Here is a 23,214-nt window from a genome sequence, read left to right as displayed (position 1 = left end):
AAAATGGTGTTGAAACCAGACTTCGATCAGACAAAGCACCCCACTTATTAGATATTGATGGTGACACATGTCACACAGCTAATAACTGTGCAAAAAAATTTGCTTCATGTTTTGATAGATACTTAGAAGATTTGTTTGATGACATCTATTTTGATATGAAAAGCTGCAGTAAAAAAGAAAATTTCTTCAAAATCTGTGAATCCCTTGCCATTAAAAAACTTAAGCCCTTGAAGAGACCAGACCATAGGTGGGTGTATATTTTATGTGTTTTAGAAAGAATCAAAGATCTGTGGGATGCTCTTATTGCATTTTATTTTCACTACTTGGATAAAACTGATAAAGGGGATTATTTTTCTTATGTTGAAACTGTATACAATAAAAGAAATATTTCTGCAGCTCAGAAAAAAGTTGTTGAAGGGGTGTATTCTTGCTTGCATTCCCAACAACTCACAAAGGATGCTTTAGCTCGGAAAAAAAGAATACTAAATGGGTTATTTGTTATGCAAAACAAAACTTTATTGCACATGGCATTATATTCAGCAGTATTACCAGAGTTCAACACATATATTAAATTATTTGAAACAAAAAAACCAATGCTTCATTTAATACATTCCAGTATTTATAAATTGATGGCAAAATTTTTTTCTTTTTTTATGAAGCCAGAAAATATAGAGTGCACATCTTATAATGATTTATTAAAGGTTGATGTCACAAATCCAGAATTCCATCTACCTAGCAAATATTTACTGGTGCAGAAGGTTCCACTCTCCTGAAGAAATTATCAAAAAATCATCCAATAGCAAAAGAATTCCAAATTTCTCTGATGAAAGCTTATACTAATACAGCACGTCATATGAAACAGAAATTACCTCTTAAAAATTCATATCTAATTAGTTTTACAGCATTAGATGCAGAGCTAAGAGGTAAAACCAGTACAATATTAGCTTTTGAAAAATTATCATCTTTCATGTCCCATATTTTTAGTGATAATGAAAAGTCAAAAGTAGAAGCTGAAATAAGGTTATACCAGGGTGATATTTATATCACCAAAGAAATGCTCTACACATCTGATGAAAGTGGAAATCAAGTCAAGTGTACAATTGATAAATATTGGTCTAAAGTTTTTAATTTAAAAGATGATTTCACAAATGATTATAAGTATCCTACATTGGCTAAATTGGTCAAAGCCTGCCTTAGCTGCTTCCATGGCCCATTAGTGGAAAGTGCATTCAACTTAATGGATACACTTGTCACTGACTATTGAACCTCTCTTAAGATTGATTCCCTAGATGCAGTGCAGACTATTAAATATGATTAATTGGCTTCTAAAGAAACCTCATGTGAAAAATATGGCTCAAAAAATCCAATGACTGATCCAATTCACAAAGATCTCTTACTGAGTATGAACAGAAGTTGGAAAACATATCAAGAGGACTTAAAAACATGTATTTCAGATGAAGATAAAAGTCTCTGAAAAACCTTCTACATTAGCAGAAATGCAAACTGCTTCTACCTCTGCATGTGCAGTTCTCGAGGAAATTTCTTCAACTGTAAATGAGGAAAATAAAAGTCAACCTTCCTGCAATTATGAAGTTCACCACAAAAAAAAAGACAAGCCCACAAACATCAGAAAATAAAAAAAAGCAGCAGAAATTAAATAATTTTGTTTTAAAGAATTAATTCAGGTAATTTAAAATATTTACATAAAATGTAGTAGTTTATATGTTTAAAAATTTATGGTTATTAATTTAGCAAAAAAAAGTAATTCATTAAACTTTTATAATTAGGTCATTATTATAAATACTTCATAATGGTAATTTTTCATTTCGATCCCCCCCCTTCTCGAAACTCCAAAATGTTGGTAGTAAGTCCGTAAAAGTTTCAGAGGATTTTTTGGGGTCCCACAAACACCCCTGTAGTTTGTTATGGTTTTGTTTTCTGTATAATTTTTCCATGAGACAGCAGAATGTACCTCTCATTTTATGGAAAAAAAAAAAAAAAATATATATATATATATATATATCATCTGAAATGTAAGCAAAAAGAACTACATGATCTCCATATTGGATATCAAGACCTGATTGTTAATGGGCTAGCTCAGTTATATCTGAATTTCGTGTTTCTGTTAGCTTTATTTTGGCCTATGTTATATTATTAGAAAAACTGATTAATTTCAGAGATATAGTGGTCTTAACTCTTTCGTGGGCTGTTTATTTCTCTTTTGAATTTCTCCCGTTTTTTTTATGTTTTATTATCAATTAAACAATAGCATTTAAGGAAATATATTTTATTTTGCCAAATTTTTTGTTTACATTTAAATTCTAGGGGTGGGAAGTATACTTCCCACGGGACCTTTTATGGTCATAGAGAAAATTCAATTTAAAGGCGATTATTTGCCGTGAAAAGATGAGAAACATGTTGCAATGCACAAGTGTACTTCAGATACTGCACACATATATCGGGTCCTCTTTTCTTGTGCCTTTGTGCTACATTTCTTACATCGTCTATAGATGGAAACCATCTTTGGCATATGATTTCCCACACTGACTAAGCGTACATCATCCGGAACTGAACACCTTTTTGCTTGGAAGCTAGCAGAAAGGCCTTTATTTTTTCGAGGAATATCTGTCTTACAGAATGTTAGCTGGTCTAAACTTCCGTTTCTCTTGTTTCCTTGCCACAGTATAAAACTATTTACGATGCCAAGATCAATAAGAAAATAAAAAATACAATGCCACCATTCTACAGATCTTCTTCATATTTGGTACCTTTCTTTTCTTTGATCGAAGCAATCAACCCCTACCATGATATTGTTATATACGGCAACAGCTTTAGGGAAAGGTACTTCTGTTTTAGTAACACCCTTTTTTGTACGATTTACAGATGTAATAATCGCTGAATTATGTGCAGTAGTCAACAATGTAGCAGCCTTTTTGTCCATCCACTTTATTGCAGCAACACCTTCCTTAGTTAGGAACGCTGATTTCCCTCTTTGTAGTTTGTTATTAGCCTTCCTTTGCGGCCTCACAGTCCCCACAGAAAATAGTCCACTTATAAGTAGAATTTTTTTGCAAGACTAAAAGATGTCAAATAGTTATCATAGGCTATAAGATGACCTGTCTGTTTCACATCTTCCATTAGTTTAGTTATTACTGTTTCCCCTAAGCTCAATATTTTATCCTTATTATCAGAAGTTTTTTATCCACAATAAATTTCAAATTTTTGAATGTATCCAGTCTTAGAGTCTGCTAAACAACACACCTTGTAACCTCTTTTTATAGGCTTCATTGGCATATACTGCTTCAATGAAGTTCTCCCTTTGAAAGCTATCATACATTCATCTATTCATAATGTTGACGAAGGTTCGTAGACTTAAGGTATGGAATCATCGAGCTGTGAGAGGGTGCCTGACTTTAGGAGTTTATCATATGCAAATTGCCCACATGAATTTGTGCTGTTGTCGTTTACATGTAAAGTCTCAGTTATTTTTTGAACCTCCTTGCTATTATTCTTGCTACTGATTGAACATTGAGAATAGGGTCTGTGCTCCAGCAGTTTTTCAGTTCAGGCAATTGATGTATACCCATGAGTATATGCATACCTACCCATGCTTTCAATTCTTCTGATGTGATTTCTTTCCAGTTCAGGATTAGTCTTTTGTGGTATGACCCAATCTCTTCCTTTTCTTAGGCTGCTTTGCATATGAGTTTGTTTCGTCAACAATATTCTGTAAAATTTCCTCGGTAAAAATCATGTCAAAATAATCCTTTTTTTTCCTCAGTAGAATTGAATGATATTTTCAAATGTATTTTCAAAAATATTCTAATTTTTCCAACGTATCTATTGCACGTGGCTTTTATACATGATGCAATAGCATTTTCACTTTTTACCCATTATTTATTATTCAATATTAGATAGTTACTCCAGAAATATACAAAATAAGAAAACGTTATTATAATAAAAACAATGTTTTACTTACATTTGTGGCAGAATCGTATAGCAATGCAAATGACAAATCAAAACAGGTGTCTCAGTGGAACAGATCTCGCACAACGCGTTCGAACTTTCAAAACAAATGTGGTAATTCTGTTTTCAATCGATTGAACACAGATGGCAGGACGATACTGAAGTGGGAATTAGAGTTCCCAACGTTATAATAGCAAAGTCAATATATTATAGTGAGTTTTGCGCTTCCCACAGGTGTATTTCCCAGGAACATGTAGGTGGGAAGTAACCTTTCCACGTCCCACGAAAGGGTTAAGAAGGTGGTTGATATTAGAAGTTTGCTTATTAAGCACTGCTAGCTAATTTCAGAGATATAGTGGTCTTAAGAAGGTGGTTGATATCAGGAGTTTGCTTATTAAGCACTGCTAGCTATTAAAATTATGACACCAGAAAGGGATGATCTGACGAAAGTCAAAATCACATGAAAGGAAGAAGAGGTTGGGATATGCAAATGATTAGTATTTCAGTGCATTTAGATGACACGAGGGACAAACAACATCTGAAGCACTGCATAAAAGAAAAGCTGTGTAGTGGATTTCTATGTCGGAAAGCGCTTTGTAAGGTCGGAGTTTGATCAGAATATCGTGTTATGCCTTGAATAAGAAGAAATACTTATCAGCAAGTGTCGGAATTCGATAGAGGCAGGACCATTGCCTATCGAGAATGTGGATTATCGTTCCGTGATATTGCCCATAGTGTTGGTCGACATCCAAACGCAGTCGTGTGAATATGGAACCAGTGGGTTGCTGAGGGTCATACTGAATGGCATGCAGGATCTCAACACCCTCCCATGACTAATGCCTGAGAGGACAGAGATATTGTGAGGTCAGCCCTGAATAATTATATCACGGACCATTAGTCAGGAAATGGGCATGTTTGCAGCACGCCCAGTATCCACTCGTACAGAGTGTCTACATTTGCAGCAGTGTGGACTATCGGCCCGGCAACCATTACTTCGACTTCCCTTGACAAGGCAGCATGGAGAGAGACAAAGACTCTGGTGCACTTATCTTACTACTGGGATGATAACTGTGGGAATTCTAGAACTAATACATCAGCAGAGCTCCAATCCTCTAGGGACAAGCACGCTTATTAGAACAAAACCAAATGGACCTTGTGTCCATATCTTGTGGCGACTCTCGCATGTCACCTGCTTGCATTCAGTGTTGGCATAGGGGCTTTTCACCTGGTGTGATGACTTTGGCAGTCACTGGGCACATGACACACACATCTCTAGTTTGAATTGACTGTAATTTGAACACAGATCAGTATGTTTCTCACATGTTACATCCAGTTGTTGTGCCCTAGCTTCGAGGCTGCCAATTGCCGTCTTCAACAAGATAATGCAAGACCGCATGTTGCAAGCTGTGTTCTGACCTTCCTCGATACACAGGGCATTCGACCGCTGCCCTGGCTGCATGGGTTGCCGAGAGACTGGCTCGCCACCCCTCTCCAATTAATATGGTCGAAGTGTAGTATATACATGAAGCAGCATGGATTGAGATGCCCGTTTCTGTCATCCAAGCCCAGTTCAACTCCTTGCCTTACTGGGTAAGGCCCATTTTAGCTGCCAGGAGGGGTAGCTGTTTCTACTAATTTCTCACTCCTGTAAACCCCCGAACTGCTTACAAATTTAATCATTTTGTCTTCATGCCATGCTATTTATATACAATAAATATCTTTTTTGTATTTGCTTTTCTTCATGGTGTTGCAGTTTTAATAGCCAGCAGTGTGGTTGCTATTAAAAAATGCTTATTTAAACCAGCATTGAGGAATATTTGTTTATACTACCTTTCATTTTGTTTAACTTGCTTTGCCCATATACCCCTTTCACCGTCACTAGATCATCCTTACTCCTTTACAAAACTAAAAGAATACACATGTACATTTATTTAAATTGAGATTATATACGGCCTACTGGAAAGTTCTGTCTGTTTTTGGAATAAAACAAAATGCTAATTTTTCTAACCATCAATAAACTTTATTAAAATAATTGCCATTATTATTAATAACTTCTTGCCAACATGAGGGCAATTTGTATATCACATTTTTGAAAAATTGAGCTGGTGCTTGTTTGATATCTACTTCGTTTTTGAATTTTTTGCCTTTCAAAAAATTTTGTAAGGACAAAAACAAGTGATAGTCAGAGGGTGCTAAGTCCGGGGAATATGGTGTATGTGACAGAATTTCCCAGCTTAGGTCTGCAATTTTTTTAGCGAGTCCCCAAAGCAGCATGTGGTCTGGCATGATCATGATGTAGTACAATGTGCTTCCTGTTTAAAATCGCCGACCTCTTTTCTTGGACAGTTGTCTTTAAATTGTCTAATTGCTGAGAGTACTTTTCCGAATTGAGCTTTTTGTTTGGTTTTAAAAGCTCATAATGTACTGGTCCTTGAATGCCCCACCATATACACAACATTCTCCTTATTCAGCGTCAAATTTGGTTTAGAGATGGGAGAATTAGGTTTTCTGGGTTCACAATATGCCCTTTCTCTTACGATGTTTCCATGGATGATCCACTTTTCATTTCCAGTTATCATCCGATTCAAGAAGGGCTTCATTTTGTTCGGAGCAAGCAGAGATGTGCATATGACGACTCGATCATCCAAATTCTTCCGACTTAATTCAATTGGCACCCATCTTGAATATTTTCACACCAATCCTATCTTCCGAATATGGTTCGAAATGGTTTGCTAAGCTGAATTAAGCCTTTCTGCGAACTCCGATATTGGATCTTGCTCCATCCTGGTCATAACAACACCGTCCCTGATCAAAGATGATCGACCAGAACATGGCTTATCAGAAAGTTTGAAATCACATGTTTCAAATTTTTTGAACCATCTTCTGCATGCCTTATCGGAAACTGTACCTCCACCAAACACTTAAATAAATTTCTACATGCTTCTTTAGCACTTCTTCCTTGTTGAAATTCGTATAAAATATAGTGGTGTAAATGTACTTTATCAGTGGCCATGGGTACACAATCGCTTCATGCTTAAGACTAACATGAATCAACTTTGTTTTAGTTAACTTGCTACTTCAGTATGTATACATTAAGAGAAAAAAATAGAGCCGAACATACGGCAAATAAGCATGTGCTTACGTGTCGAAAAGTGTTGTCATAAAACGGACATAACTTTCCGGTAGACCGAATATTTTAAAGGTGTTAAATAAATGAAACAACAGGAAGTATAGAACATGCTGATGAATACCAAAACTGGAATAATAGTTTTTTTTATATTCATAACTAAAACTAAATGCTTAACAGCTAAATAAGAGGCTGACCGCATTTTCTAAAATTATGAAATACACTCTGGTTGAGAACACCTGATATAGATAATGCATTCCCATGTGCATGTTGCAGTAATTTTTATGTACTGAAAATCTGATAATCTGCATTCCTTAGTACCAAGGGTATTATTGGATTAGAGAATTTTGTATGTTATATGACATACATCTTGTATATATATGGGACAGCCCGGCGTATTTCATTACTCAGTCCTATATACTGCATTTTTTAATATCTAAAACTATGCATTTGATTTTTAAATTCTAGAAAGTTCTCTATAAAGACTATTTTTGAGAATCGGTTCATATTTGCTCACGTAAGCAAGTGCAATGATTTACAGATAATGTAAAGCAGCAGTGGCATATATTTATGCATTTAAGTTGAACTCAGAGTCTGACAAGTTGTAGAATAATTCCTGCCACTTGTTAACACTTAAACTGAAAATAAATCACTTTTTGACTGATAAATTAAAAAAAACTCATCACGGTTTCTTTTTTTTGGGGGAGGAGGGGTAGTAAAGAATTTGGAAAGAAACTACCTTTTTATTTGAATTATATGTGCAATATTATTTTAATGTCAAAGTATATCTAAACACAGTGCGCAAAATTCCATGCTCTTGGAAGAAAATCACTATTTGATTTCCATTTGATGATAAGTTAAATATGGTTAGGTTAATATTTTAGAAGAAAAATAACAATGAAGGAACCAGAAGAATGAACAATATGACAAGAACCTAATACTTATTTTGAAATCCATGGAGAGTTAAAAGTTGCCAAATAAAAGGAAATAATCAATGTTGGAATGATGTCACATGATCAGAAATGAGCATGAAAATAAAAAATGTGGCATATTATAAATCTTGCAAAAAATTACTGCTTTTTTTCTAATTGATAATAAGTTAAAATGCTAAACACTTTTGAGGGAAATGAAATATTGAATCTGTGATATCTCGCAGGTAGCCTTGTGATCAAAACAATCTGAAATTAAAATCTCTAATGGTATACAAATCTGGGGATTATATTTACCAAGCTTGGTGAGTAATCTTTGACTTTGGCTATTGACTGAGGTGGCTGTTTTAAACATGACGTGCATTGCAGGGGGGGGGGAAGACAGTTCTGTATTTCCCGTTCTACTGGGCCATTCGACGAAATTTAACTTGCGTTTTTCATGTCTCGAAAGCAACTCTTAAGAATGTATTAGATTTATATTAAGGCATTGTTCTAATATAGGTATTTTGACACAAGATTTAACTTTTTCTGAAATAGCATATAAATTTTTTCCATATTTCGATTCTGTGACTCAAATTATGCCAAACTGCCAAGTGTTTGTAAAAATTGAAAGAGTAGTTTAAAAAATTAGCTCTCAAAATTTTAGCTCCTCCATGTTAATATGGAATCTTGTATACATTTATTAACACTTTTTTATTAAATTTATTTGATTCTACTTTTCACATTTAAAAATTTAGGTTCATTCCAAATAAAATGTGCCGTTTTTTATGATTTATTTTTAAAATTTATGTTTTTAAATAATTATAAATTTTCTGAAAAAAATTTTGAATCATAACCTATAAAAATTTTACCATCATCTTAAATCAGATGTATTTCTAAACATATCTGCAGAAAATGTGAGTTTTTATTTAAAATTTCCTAGGTTATACATGAATTTACATGTTGATACATTTTGAAATTTGGCACATTTGTTATAAGCGATAATAACGCCAAATGCGATTTACTCAATTTGTTAAAATTATTTGAAAGTAGGAACAGTGACTTGTTCCGGCTCGTCTACAATGAAAAAAGAGAAATAGGTTGCTATTAATTAAGAAGTTTGTACCATGTGAATTATCCTTGGTGGAAACTGAAAAAAATGGGCCAAAAAAAATTTTAAATTTCTCTGTAAATTTCGCACCAAATTTAATATTTAGGTATAATTTGAGTAGTAGAATCGAAATATGAAAAACATTGGCATGTCATTTCAGAAAAAGTCCGATTTTGTGTCAAAATACTTATGTTAGGACAATGATATATATAAATCTAATACAGTCAAAAGTCTTTAATCCGGACGTCCATAATTCGGAATGATCTATAATCCAGACCTCAAAGCTACGAACTTTCTGCACATGCGTAAACGCATATTGCAGTTACGCATGCGCATAATACCTTTACGTGTGCACGCTTAATGTATGAGGGCCATCCAGGAAGTAGATTACGTTTCCGTCTGTGTCCGCTAGGGGCGGGGCTAGCGCGGCCATCTTGGGGTCAGAGCGTTGCGCAGCTCAGTCTGCATCTAGCCGTGCTAGTGAGAGGTTCGTGCTGTGCTCCGTTCAGATACTGTGACGGTTTGAAATGTCTGCGTTAATTGAAAATCCCACGAGCTGCGAGGTGCGCTCAGTAATAAGGTTTCTGACTGCAAAAAACTGTAAACCGATAGAAATCTATCGGCAGCTTCGTGAAGTGTATGGGGACAACATTATCACTGAAGGTGGAGTGCGTCAGTGGGTCATAAGATTTCAAAATGGCCGAACCAATGTTCACGACGAAGATCGAAGTGGGAGACCCAGCATAGTGACCGCCGAACTTCTCGAAAAAGTCGATGCAAAAGTCCGTGAAAATCGAAATTTCACAATAACGGAACTTTCTTTGAGTTTTCCACAAATTTCGCGAAGTTTGTTGCACGAAATCATCAGTGAAAAGCTTGGTTACCACAAGTTTTGTGCAAGATGGAAGGCAAGAAGAGGTAACGAAGTGGTTGAAGGCGCAGGCGGCCGAATTTTTCGACGAAGGAATTTCCAAGCTCGTACATCGCTACGATAAATGCCTTAATTTGTATGGTGACTATGTAGAAAAGTAGTATTTGAGTGTGGCTTTCATCTGTATATAATAAAATTTGTTTCCTATACTTTGTTTATTTTTTTTATTCCAAAACGTAATCTACTTTCTGGATAGCCCTCGTATAATGACGGTATAAGCTAAGCTAAAATTATCTATTTCAGTTAATGTTGCAGATTGCATTGTTCCTTAATCTTCTAATTGGATCCGGCTTATTATTTTTTGCAGACTGTTAGAGCAATTTTATAAAAGTAAGCTTGAACTTTCGATTATGTCAAAAAGAGTTTTCGATTCTAGAGCTGCCAAAGGATCTGATGGTATACAAATCTGGGGAAACGTGTTTCGATGTCCATCAAACGAAAAGTGGAATTGCTGCAAAAAATGGAAAAATGCATATGCTTTGTTTATCTAACCATTCCGAAATCTGTTTATCAATTTCACGCTGTTCTGTGTGTGTGGGGGAGACGTCGCGGGGTGCAATGAACTGGAAGTTGATCTATCAGCACTATCCATATCTTCAGGGCAGATGTTTTTATTTTATTCGGCTTATAATTCTTTACTAAATGTAGTATTTCATCTCAATGTACTCCGTCTTTTAGTTTAGGTTTGCCATAAAATGGCAAAGGAAGGCAGGGTAGATGAGTTAAATTTCTGATTTTTCATACAAGAGCAAAACTTTTTTGGTCAGAAATAATGTCTAATTATAATTTTCTGAATCATTAATTTTATTACTTTACTGTCTGGCATAATTTATGATCCAACATAGCATAATCTAAATCATTTATACTTTGCTCAAAACCATATCATTTCCTGTTTCCACAGCTTGTCATATATCCTGTCAAAAGTTAATGTTCAAGTATCAAAACGATAAAGATTTTCTTGGCTAAATGTAAAAGTGCTAATCAGTGATAAAATTCTTTTAGTTAAAAACTGGATCTATGAACACAGGAACATCAATTTGAAGAATCCACTTTTGGCAGCTGTTATTAAAGTGCAAATTCAGCTGAGAAACAACATTGCTTTTAAAAATCTGCCTAAAAATGAAATCCTCATTGAAAATTTGCAGACTTGTTGCAGTGGTTGTCATTTACGATAGACTCATTTAATAACCTTTTTAATAGTGATTATGAACATAAGAACTGACATTCTAAAGTTTCAGTATGCATAGTACTGTATAAAGTGTAATGTAGTGATGCAGTATTTCAGTGCTTTAGAGAAAAAAAGGATATTAAGCTTGTATCATAAATTAACAATAAATAAATACTTGCAATTGAAATATCAATCAGTCTGAGCTGGAAAGGGAATAGTTAGGCTGGTTAAGTCTTAGCTGACACATGCGTTTTTAATAGACTAGATTAAAAACTTAATTTCAAAATAAAAAATGAGTAAAGTTCTGGGAAATTTCACATGCCATCTGAAATTAAGTAATGATTTATCTGCTTTAGTAAATTACAGCTTTTGGGTCTCGAAAAAATCTCATTGTTTAAACTTCAAAATCAACATCTTCACTATTCTGAAATATTTTTTTGTTTTAGTGGAAAATGTTAAAGAACTGATTAAAGTTTTTTTTTAATAGATGTAGTTTAAAATATGAAAAAAGCATGAAATAGTGTGTATAAAAGTAGGGTTATGTGAATAGTTTTAGATGTATTATATTAATTTTTTGAGTTGTGATGAATGAAGAAGTAGCTGAGCAGATAAGAAATGAAATTGTAAATATATTATGACAGTTATATATTAGTATCAGATTAGACATTAAACCAGATACAGAGCATTAAGTGAAAGTAATTGGCAGAAAAATGTATTTTAAATACATAATATTAAATATAGATATTAGACATATTTTAATTTATTTAAGACATATATATACACTCATTGTATAATGACGCTTTTTTAAAATATATATATGTAAGGTAAAAAAAATGCAAATCAAAATTATAATTTAAAATGCCTCTTTAATTGCTCATTTTTAATTTGGGTACTTTGTCTTTAGTAATAACTTCCTCTAAATTGCATCTTATCTGGAAATGTATTCCGCATTATGTCATCTTGAAACTTCTGCATTGCCTATAAGTTTCAGCCAATCAGATTAACGAAAAATTTTACTATAAATATTGTTGCAGTGCTACCCCAACCTCTTTTTCTGCTTGTGCTTGCTGGCTGAAAGACATCTCTTGCTTTGCTGCTTTTGTTTAAAATGTAGTGTGCCATCATCAAAGTTGTCTCCCCCATTGTGAAGTGCCACAAGTAATAAAGGTATATTTGGAATATGAAGTGATTTTTGTGATTCTTCAAAAGTTTCCAACTGCCAAACTAAATTTTATCATCACACACACATATATATATATAAGATTTACCTACTTATGAAATGTGAATGAAAGCTTAAAAGCTGCTAAATGAAGTAAGCAAAGAAACTTGAAATGAAACTTTAAATTGGGAAAAAAAATTGTAATCTGGGAAATATTGAGAAATTTTATTTTTGTACAAAGTTCAAATTGTTTTAGGAAAGTGATTAACCCAGATAAAAAATCAAATAACAGATTTGATTGGAAGGTATTTTTAAAATTACCCACCGCCAAAAAAGGAAAAAACATGTAATTTTTTTTCTTCCTTCACAGGAACTGCTTACCCTATATTTTAAAATTTTGTTTGGTTCTACTATTCTAAAAAATTGACTTACATATTCTGAAATTTTTATTGGTACTTTCTGATTATAAGTTGTATCAGAAATCAGTGTATTCTGATTTTAAATATAACAGAAATCAAGTATCTACTTGAATATTAGATTGTAATATTCTAATATTAGATATCTAATATTCAAATAATTATATTTCAAATATTTTAAGTAATAAAATTATTTATTGGTATTTCTAATATTCACTGAAAAATCGCAAACATGGTAGGTAATAATTTTTTGTTAAAGCAACAGCCATTTTCAAAATGTTGGCATAATAAAAATTCCAATTAATCAAATAAGAAAATAGGTTAAAAAAAGCAAGAAAATGGGTAAAGAAACACCTTTTCAGAGGAATATATATATATATATTTTTTAATGCTGTTCTTCCTATGTATACAACGATCTGTTTTTGTTTAAAGAAACATCAGGGAATTACAATTCTGTGACTTTTCTTTAATCAAGCTGGTGTGCAATATTCAATTGCACAACAGCTGAAACAGGAGCATGCTATGCACATACTTGGATTGCCACAAAATTACTTTTTGGTCATTTTTCGACAGGTGTGTAGTTAATCAAAAAGTATTCTTTTATATCATTATCCTATTGTTTTTAGTTCTATTGATTTAGAATTTTAACTTGATATTTTACACTGCACCTCAGTATTTTTTTAAACCTGATGTTCATATCTTTTGAGTTGGCAAATGCTAATATGAAAACCAATATCTGCCATCTCTGATTGCCATGTTCTCTAATTCAGCTACTTCCATATAAGATTAAAATTGTGTGGAACCATAAGTGGCTGTCATGGGAAGATGTCACTGCATTCTCTTATTGCTTAAGATAAATACAAATGTAATGTTATGTTAAAAATTTGCTTTCATTATTAGAAATTCTCATATATTTTGGATTTTTGGAATATATGTATAATAGGTACTCAAATATTATGCTTCTAACAGGAGTGAGATTTTCACTTTCTCACTTAAGCGTTACACTTATGCTTCTGTATGCATGGCGCTAGGATTTATGTGTGATTTTATTATTTTTTTAACTTTAAATTCATTATTTGGATTAATGTAAACCACCAGTTTCTTTGAATTTTTATTTTTTAAACTTTTTTATTACTTAGTGTGTTTATCTATGTGTATGTTTAGAAATTTGCATGCAAATGTGTTATAGAGGTAAAGTTTTAATAGGAATGTTTGCTGCTTGATACTTTTTTGATACATAACTTATTTTGATATGTTTATGCATGGTTGTCTGTCATAGATTGATTAATTTTACTTTTTTATTTTTTGTTCCTATTTAATAATTGAACACCCTGATACAGGGGTACATATGTACCATCACGTGGAAAACCCTGTTTTAGAACAATTCTCCTCCCCAATGACAGGAGAGACTTGGAACATTTTGGCACCGGAGGATTTCACATGTAAGTTTTGACTCTGTATTCAGGCAATTGCTTTTCTTGGAAAACAATTGTAGTCATATTTAGGCATTATTTATTTTACATTACAAGTTATTGCTTTTTGAAATTATTTAAATACCATGTAGTATTTTGGCTCGGAAATATATCCTTTTCTATCAAATTACATAAAAAATTGTGGGAGAATTTTTTTTCATCTCTTAAAGCATTTTTCTATATATATTTTTAATGAACATTTTTTGTGCATGATAATTTATTAATCCAATTTTTTAATTACAAAATATAAGTTTTCATTTATAATAAACTATATTTAATTTTCATTCAAAGCTTGATGCATGAATGTGCACCTCATAGTTCTCTCTCTTGCATGCAAAGAACAGTACGTCTTACTATTTCAAAAAATTGAAATATATATGTAACTATTCTTTATTTGGGGCATGTTGTTAACAAGAGTTTTATTGATTTTGAAATACATTCTCATATATTTATAAAAATTTGATATCTAGATAAACAAATTGTTGAGTTCTTTGTAATCTTTAGCTTGTTAGCTTAATCATAGATTTATGTGTTGTTAATGTGTTTGTTTATTTAGTGGCGTATCAATGAAAAAGTTATTTGAAAATTTATCTGTTATTTTTTACAGGATATGATTATTAACTTGTTAATTAAAAGAATTATATGTGCATGTTATTAAAAATTTAATTCTGTGTGCTTGCTGTGTGCTTGCATACACACAGATATCCTTGACTTTGCATTAAAAAAAAGGTACCTTGAAACTGTTGAATAAAACAGAAGGAATTTACCTGGAGTATTGTATATTGACGATTACATGGAGTGTAACTTACAATAACTTATAATTATTTGTGACAACAAAAGTTGGAGAGGGAAACAGTAGTGGCAAAACAAATTCAGACTTTTGGTATTAATAGGATCTTTTCTTCGATTCCTCCAAAATGTATTAATGTGATTTCATGCTTTTAGAAACTAATTTATTAGAATTTGGGAAGTAAACTTCATTTGTCTGAAAATGTAGTCTTGAAGGCATCAAGACCTCCAATATGTAATTTTTGCAGTACAGCAACTCTTAAAAAATATAAGTTCTCTTTCAAACCAAGAGGTTTGCTGGCCAGATTACTTATGTGATGCTTTTGGTTTCAAGAAATCTATTAAGCAGCCATAATGTCAGTCATTGGCTTTCGCTAGAGGACATTACAAATCTGGGGGGGGGAAAGCAAAGTAATGAGGATCTGTTAAAAATTATTTTAAGGATTTAAGAATTTTTGAACATAAATATGTTGAAATAAAATTTAGTTGCAGTGCCCTTTAAAAAAATCTTATAGAGACTTTATGCTGCATTATTATTCCGGGGAGGGGATAGGTGCATCTCTAAAGCATTATGTGGGTTACTAGATTTCACTTCTGTTCCCTGATAGTGTCAGATCTGTTGAACTCTTACTTGAGAATAACATTTCTGATAATTTTACCTTCTAATTCTCTCAAGTCTGCTGTGGTGGTGACTTTTTTTTTTTTTTTTTTTTTTGTGCTGGCAAGTGTATTTTATGTCTCTAGATTCAGATGCATTTAGAACTAGATTTTAAACTTGGATTTTTGATCATTGAAGATTATGCAAACCCACTGTTATAGATTTCGTCTCTGATATTTGCACCAGTTAGTCTTTTTGTAATAAGATCAGCGAGATATAAATCCTTGTTTTCTGGCCTAAAGATATTTCTCGCAGTTTTACTGCGATACAAAACTTCCAGTGGTGGCTAGCTTTAAACTCATCTGCCTAATTATGTTCCTATTCCAAGGGTTATAATCAGAAATCAATCTCGAAAAATAATTTTCCTTTGAGATCTGATTTTTGCATTGTAACAATAATTTCTAGCAGCTTTAAATTCTTTCTAGAGGGCAGAGTCTGCCTAAAAATAGTCAATAGACCTGCCATTTTTTTTTTTTTTTTTTTTTTTTGTGGCTTTGTTTCCAAGCAACAGACAGTTCTTCGTTTAAAAAATTCTTTGAAATATTTGCAGCATGAAAAATTCATTTAGCTTTATAGTCATTAAAATTAAGCCATAACTTTCAGAAGTTTGAACAAAAAATTACTTTATTCAGAGTGCAAGGCCTTGTCTTTAGTGCCATGCAATTATTTGAATGTCAGGAACAGAGTGATGAAACTGCATTTGATAATGATAACTAGAATTGCCTTTTGTTCATTCTTTGGCAAAAGAATCAGATTTAATTGGTTATTTCCTGAAATTCGTAATTTTTTATACATGTAAATAAATAAAAAAAATGCAGTTTGACATTTCTATCATTTGAAATGACTTTACAATAAGCTTTTTGTTAAAACATTTTAAAACTTTTTCTTTGATTTACCCAAAACATGCAATTACGTGAAATGTGTTGTTTACATGTAAAGCGCATTTTTCATTATACTTAACATAATTTTTAGATCTACGCTAATGAAAATCCAAGTGCATAAAAGGTGCTACTGGCAGAAGAAAAAGTACATGAATGGTAACCTTTTTAGGTCGGGAATTTCACTCCTATAAGATTCTTAAAAAGAGGGTTTTTTTCATACCTGATGCTTCCTCCCTTTTAAGAAGTCCCTTGCTGTTTCAACAATGGCACTTTTACATAGTTTGACTCATCCTGAAAAAGATGGAGGGGGGAGAATAAATAATAAAAATATTATCTTTTATTTAACTGAATTGTGTATGTATAATTGCTTAACTATTTTCGTCCTTATGCATCTATTAAATTAATGCTTAAAGCACCTTCTCAAAAGAAAAAGAATTTAGATTTACAATTGCCTAAATTTTCTAAGTCCAACAGGCTTAATTTTAAAATAACCCGCTCCCTCTCATTACTTTTCGGCCTTCCCTGAAAATTTGTATGGACTGAAAAGAGCCTTAGCCCTTTTTCCCCCTAGCATACATGACCATCGCACTTCCAATCAACCTCCTCCTCATAGCCACACTCGACGCTTTCCTCACTCCAACTTCATTCAGCCTCAGATCGTCATCACTGCTGCCTGCATGCTACTCTGCTCATCACTCTCTGGAAGTATTATCTCTCAACACCGCTTCTACATTTTAATTGCTATCATCACTCTCTAAAATTGCTATTTACCTCAGAACTCTCTACAAAATAATAATAATAATAATAATAATAATAATCTGCCATACCTCAACATATGCTTAATATTGTTGCTCTGCAACCCAAACACCATGATCGCCAACATTCAGAAGCAGGTCCAATTGCTAGACTGGGATAGAGTCTCTTATCCAGGTGCCCAAACACATGAACTTATAGTTCACACAGAGAAAAAGAGGCTTTCCTTTACAAAAGGAAGGGAAATATATGGATTATTGTCTAAACTGTTTTCCTTATGAAGGGAAAATTTGAAGGTGCAACTGATTCCAGATCAGACTACTCAGTGAGATACAGAAGGGAAATGTATATGCATATGTGTACATATATGATTTTATATATATAGAAAACATCATTCTATTTCTCCACATATACATACCATTCTTTAAAAAGAAAGGAGGTTTTATGTAATGCCTTACCAAATTAAATGCCTTTATAAAGTGATAACAAAAATTATTTCTATTATATTTTGAAGTTATGTTATAAAATTCCTCCATATCTGTTATTTTATAGATATTTTTATTATTTTTTAAAATTTTATTAGGTTTCCATTTAATTTTTTAATGCATCTAAAATTTTTTTCATAAATTTCATGAACATATTTCCTTAATCTACAAACATTCATGGCTTCATCAACAAATGTTGCAGTAAACACACATATTATTTTTGTCATATTTCCTTGTAGTGTTAATTTGTTTTCCTGTATATTTTATTGAAATTGTCCAAATTCTTTAAAATTTTCCCCTTGGAAGGAATAGTTAAAAAAATCATCACTGCATAAATCATTAAAAACTTTTTAAATTGCAGAAAAATTAAAATTTGAAGTCTAAATAAGTATTGAAAATTTGCATGAAAACGTAATGCTTAAGAGCGAAAACTGACAATTTCAAATATGCAGTGTTTACTTCTATTTGTATATATTTCGTATTGTAATTTTTTTTATAGCAAAAAATGTTTCGTATAGAACGAGAAATTTGTGCTGTGTATATAGTTTTTTAAAGAATGGGAGGAATTTACAAGATAAGTGAGGTTATCTTTGAATTTTGAAGCTGCAAGAATGAAAAGGGAATGATAGGAAAACCAGGGATAAATAGAAAGAGCTATACTTCATGACAAGCTAAACTGAGAACACATACAAGGCTAGAACGACCTTTTAACCCTGTTCTTCAAGTTATCCATACGCACCAAACCCCCCGCGGAAATTCAATTCCTCCAATTCGCTACACATTTGGCGACTTCTTGCCAAATCCAGCGTATATTTAAGTAACAATCTTTTTATGTGATAAAGCTGCAGTTGAATTTGTTAGTTCATTGTAGTGTAAAATGTAGGGCACGTTAGTTTCTTAATTTATATGAAAATTTTCACTATAATCTTAACTATGATGCATATGAATTTGATGTCATTTAAAGAATCATTACTTAAAACTTGAAACGGAAGAGTTAACAATGTACTCCTTGTAGTTTGGGTTAAATTTCACCCCCCCCCCCAAGACCGTTCGCTTAGTTAAAAGTAAAATATATAAATTAAGAAAATCTGGTAGGAAGTATTTTCTTTTAATTTTTAAACGTGAACCAGAGAAAAATGCTGATTTTTATTTTCTAAAAATGTTAATTTGATTTTAATTTCCGATTATTTAAAAACTCTGATTATATTTTGTAACAGACATCAATAAAAATTATATCCGGTATTGTCTCCTAAGACACATACTCTTCCAATCGTGTCCAGACAATCACTCTCCTACAGTACATCTTATCCTATCTTTTTTATTACTGTTTAAAATCAAAAATAAAATAAATAAAAGTACTGGAAACTGAGATCTTCAGATTACAATCTAATGACTAAAGAGTTAACCATTAAAAATTTCAAGATATTAGAAAAATATTAAAAACTTTAAAATTGTAAAACGAACATAAAAATTAAGACGTAAATGATCTTATACCTATTAGTTTGTACCAATCAGTTAAACATATAACATTAGAAAATTCCTTCTACCATAGTTAACTTAATTGATCAGTACTTCCGTATTGGTTAGGTTAGGTGATTTGAATATGGTAAAGCACACAAGAGCTATCTGATTAAGGGGTATATTTGTGGAGAACTTTCTAAAGGAAATGGGCTCGTATTCACGTTATACTTGGAAAAAACGACGAAAACTGACCATGAATCCAGCCCGTTCGCTTGGGTTCAAACAATGTCAAACTAACAGTATTCAGCGATCTTAAACATTCGGCTACTGGTGGGACACTTTCATATTATATTTTCTAATGCTTATATTTATAATGTTATAATGTATTATATTTATAATGTTATAATGTATTTATAATGTTCTTTATAGTTCTGCCTTTTTTTAAATTTGTGGCATGGGAAACGGCCTTTGTATTTTTAATTTGTGGCCCTGAAAAGGGCCTTTTTTTAACTGAGGTATTCAATCCCTCTAAGATTATCGTTTGAAGAATCTGAGCTATCCGACTCATCAATATTAAATTGCACGCACTCAACGGTGTTCTCCACCAGACAATCTAATTTCCACATTTTCTCTTGTTAGATTCTATTACATGCCTCATGCATTTAACCCATTGCATAGGAGTCACCAAATCAATTCCTTCAACAATCAATTTATGGACTTAGTCCTTTTTAAAAGATCTGTTTTCACATGCTACATACCCTTTCACACTACTCCATATGAGTTCATTTGGGTTCAATTCGCAATGATATGGTGGTAAACGCAAAACAGTATGTCCGCCTTCAGCAGCTACAACATCTATACGATGGAATTCAAATTGTTTTCGAAACTTAGAAACAAGAACTAAAAGTTCTGCTTTTAACATATCAGCTTCTCAAGGAATATTTTTTCTGTCAACTAGAGCTGAATGTCGCCTTTCCTTGTACTTGAAGAAGGAATGTTTTCAGACAAAACGCTGTGATAAGATGCATTATACAACACAGTTACACTGTTCGGTAGCAAGTTAGGTAGTAATTTTCTTTCAAACCAGTTTTCATAATGTTCTGAATTCATTTCCCCATGGTAATCTCCTTTCTTTTTCTTAGCTTCGAATATATCGCATGCTTCAGGAATAAATCTGTTTTCATTACCAGCGTGAACAAACTATACACTGTGAGCCTTTTCCTGAGGGAGGAGTTAAACCTGTTGAAAGACCGCTCAGACAGACTCTATTAGCACTTTTTATTGTTGTATCCTCCCGAATTTTGGTTTTAGAATGCCCCAAAATTTACCCAAGTTTCATCAATGTAATAAATTGTCCTACCCAGTGAACGATATTTTTTTATATCTCTTAGATATGTATACCTCCAGCATTGAATATTGTCATGTTCAATCAAAATTGACTGGCGCTTTCATTTTCTGTCGCAAATCCTAAATCATTCATAGTTCGTCCTACTGTGTGAATGGACATATTTGACAAATCAGCTTCATCATTTATAACTTTAGGCACTTTTTGCACAGTAGGAATTTCATTCTGTAAAAAGAAACCATGAACTTTCCTTCGTATTGTTGCTAAAGTTAATTCATCATATCGTTTGATTCTGGTTTGCATACCGACTTTCAGAGGTCGTTTCTTACCTGGAGTCGAAAATCCTCCATTTTCTTTCAATTCGAATTTCATGCGATTTATGCTTGTTACAGAAATGCCAGTCAGATCAGCAGCAAATGTAACAATATCGTTTTCGGATTTATTAGGAAAATGCTCCGTAATTTGACAAAAACATTCATAATGATAATCTTAGCGGCACTGTGCAATGGTTTTCCAGCTTTATGAGGCTAAAAATTAAACACATATGTCGAAGATGATGCAGACGCCATGACAATTGCTTTTTTTCTCCTCCCGGTCAGTGAATGAATGAATGCTTTAATTTTCTCATTGAGAGTCGGGTGAACTCAGGGTTGCTGGAATTTGCAATTTCACCAATAATGCCAAAAAAAAAAAGGGGCTGTCTTCCTGCTGGTCATTGAATGATTGACATGATTTTGCAAATTTTTAATTAAAAAGCTGGACGCAAAGTAATCTATCGTTTTACACATTTTTTCCCTTACTTTTTCCTTGTTCAGCAGTATTCATATTTCACAGCGTAATTTTTACAATATTACTTCTTGAAACGGTAGAAGTATATTCTTCAACGGATGCATACACGTTTTAGTATATCCAGTGTTCTCAACTTATGTTGACCTGTAGTATAGTTTATCCCTTTGTTCGACTCCTCGCCGACGCGAGCCTAATGGGGGGACTTAACCGGCAGTAATCTGACGTGACTGTGATGCACCTGTTCTGATTTCCCACGTTTAAAACTGTAGTTTCATTCAGCCGCGAGACGATTTTCTAGAGGTTGCATATCTCAAATTAATTTTAATCATATATATTTGTTTTCTAATAATGTAAACATTTAAAGTAATTTATATATAATTTTAGTCAGTTTTTATTTTAAATTCTATATTGCAAAGTATTGTTTATGTAATATGGCTTTTTGCGCTGTAGTAACGTGTCGTAGTACTTACAGAAATAATGAGATATTTTATTTCATGGTACCAAAGGACTCAAATGAGAATTTGATTTTGACGAAAAAATGGATACACAAATGTCAGACAATATTCTATTAATATGAAGAGTGAAAAAATTTTCAGCGAACATTTTCAATGCAGTGTTTATGAAGATGATATGAAAAATTGCTTGTTTGGATAGCCTCAAAAAGAAACTTTTGAAATGCTGTGCTGTGCCAAAAGTAAATTATGATGACAATAAATCAAATGTTAATGATTTTGAAATAAAACTAACAAATTAAAATGTAGATATTCACTCACTGGCCTAAGTTTAAGGATAAACAAGAATGCATTGATAATTTAAAGAACAAAATAATATCCTTCGAAATTGTGTTAAAGTATTGAAAAATAGAGAAAAGAAAAATTTTAGAATGTTTGTTCAGCGACAAAGAAGGTAGACAGCATCTAGAAAGAAATTGGTATCAGAAATTAAAATCTCAAATAGCGAAATTTCAGGGGGGTGAAGCACAAATCGGAGAATTTAGAAAAATGTCTAAAGCCTATTTTCATAAAGACGCAGATTAATGCATTGCTCAAAAAGAAGGAAAAAATCAGGTGGACTAGTGAAGATATTTCACGTTGCATTGTCATAAGAGCTCTGTCATCTTAAAGCTATGATTTTTGAAAAGAAAAAAAATTGGAATTCCTTTTTACCTAGCATTAGCAAATTAAAGAAATGGTGTGCTAGTCCAAGAATTCAAAGTAATGTTCTTACTCTAAAGAAGGAAAGAGACGAATATTTGAATTCTGTAGAAAAAAATGCATTCTCAGTTTCGACAAAATGCATGTAGATTGAAAACTCTGCTATGACTCTAAACTCGACCAAGTTCTCGGTTCTTTTCAAAGTGTGCAGTTTGTTTTAATCAGAGGTCTCATTTCGCGGTCTGCCTGAAATTACTGAGAAACCACGTTTTAGATAAATTTGTTTAAGAAGATACAACTGTTTTAAATTTTGATATTATTAAAGAGATTTTAAATAGAGATTCAGAAGAAATCAAAATGTGTCACAAACTAAAACCGAATTATTTAATGGTCAAGGGAAACGAGAGACAAAAAGTCGGTGCAGCGAAAACATTATTTTCAAGAACTACCGCAAAAGGAAATCAAAAAGCGTCTGACTTCTATGAGTTAATCGATAATATCTTCAGTATTATGAATATTACCAAAATAGTACTAACAAGAATAACATGTACTTAACAAACTAATTTTGTTAAGTACTTGTTAAAGTTATTCTTATTGTATCCTTTGTAACTAATTATTGATTCGATTTTGTGCTAGATTAT

General features: G+C 32.6%; 1 protein-coding gene across 8 annotated transcripts in view; it reads left to right on the top strand.

Moving 5' to 3' along the window:
* The window catches only part of LOC118179560 (uncharacterized), a 65,129-nt gene that overhangs the window by 18,952 nt on the left and 22,963 nt on the right, over positions 1–23,214 (top strand). For 4 of the 8 annotated variants that reach the window (XM_085815437.1, XM_085815440.1, XM_085815436.1 and 1 more), the window contains exon 2: positions 14,127–14,228. The exons of 1 other annotated variant lie outside the window; for it this stretch is intronic. In XM_085815437.1, the coding sequence (XP_085671563.1) occupies positions 14,135–14,228 (94 nt within the window). In that variant the 5' untranslated portion in view covers positions 14,127–14,134. Of the gene's footprint in view, positions 1–12,245; positions 12,379–14,120; positions 14,229–23,214 lie in introns of those variants that run through there. 3 more of the 8 variants (XM_085815438.1, XM_085815439.1, XM_035348736.2) reach the window with 2 other exon arrangements.

Source organism: Stegodyphus dumicola, chromosome 4 (assembly GCF_044657685.1).
Source record: "Stegodyphus dumicola isolate Sdum_Otavi_A_Nest chromosome 4, ASM4465768v1".
Taxonomy (NCBI): Eukaryota; Metazoa; Arthropoda; class Arachnida; order Araneae; family Eresidae; genus Stegodyphus; species Stegodyphus dumicola.
This window is presented reverse-complemented; position numbering and strand designations above follow the sequence as displayed.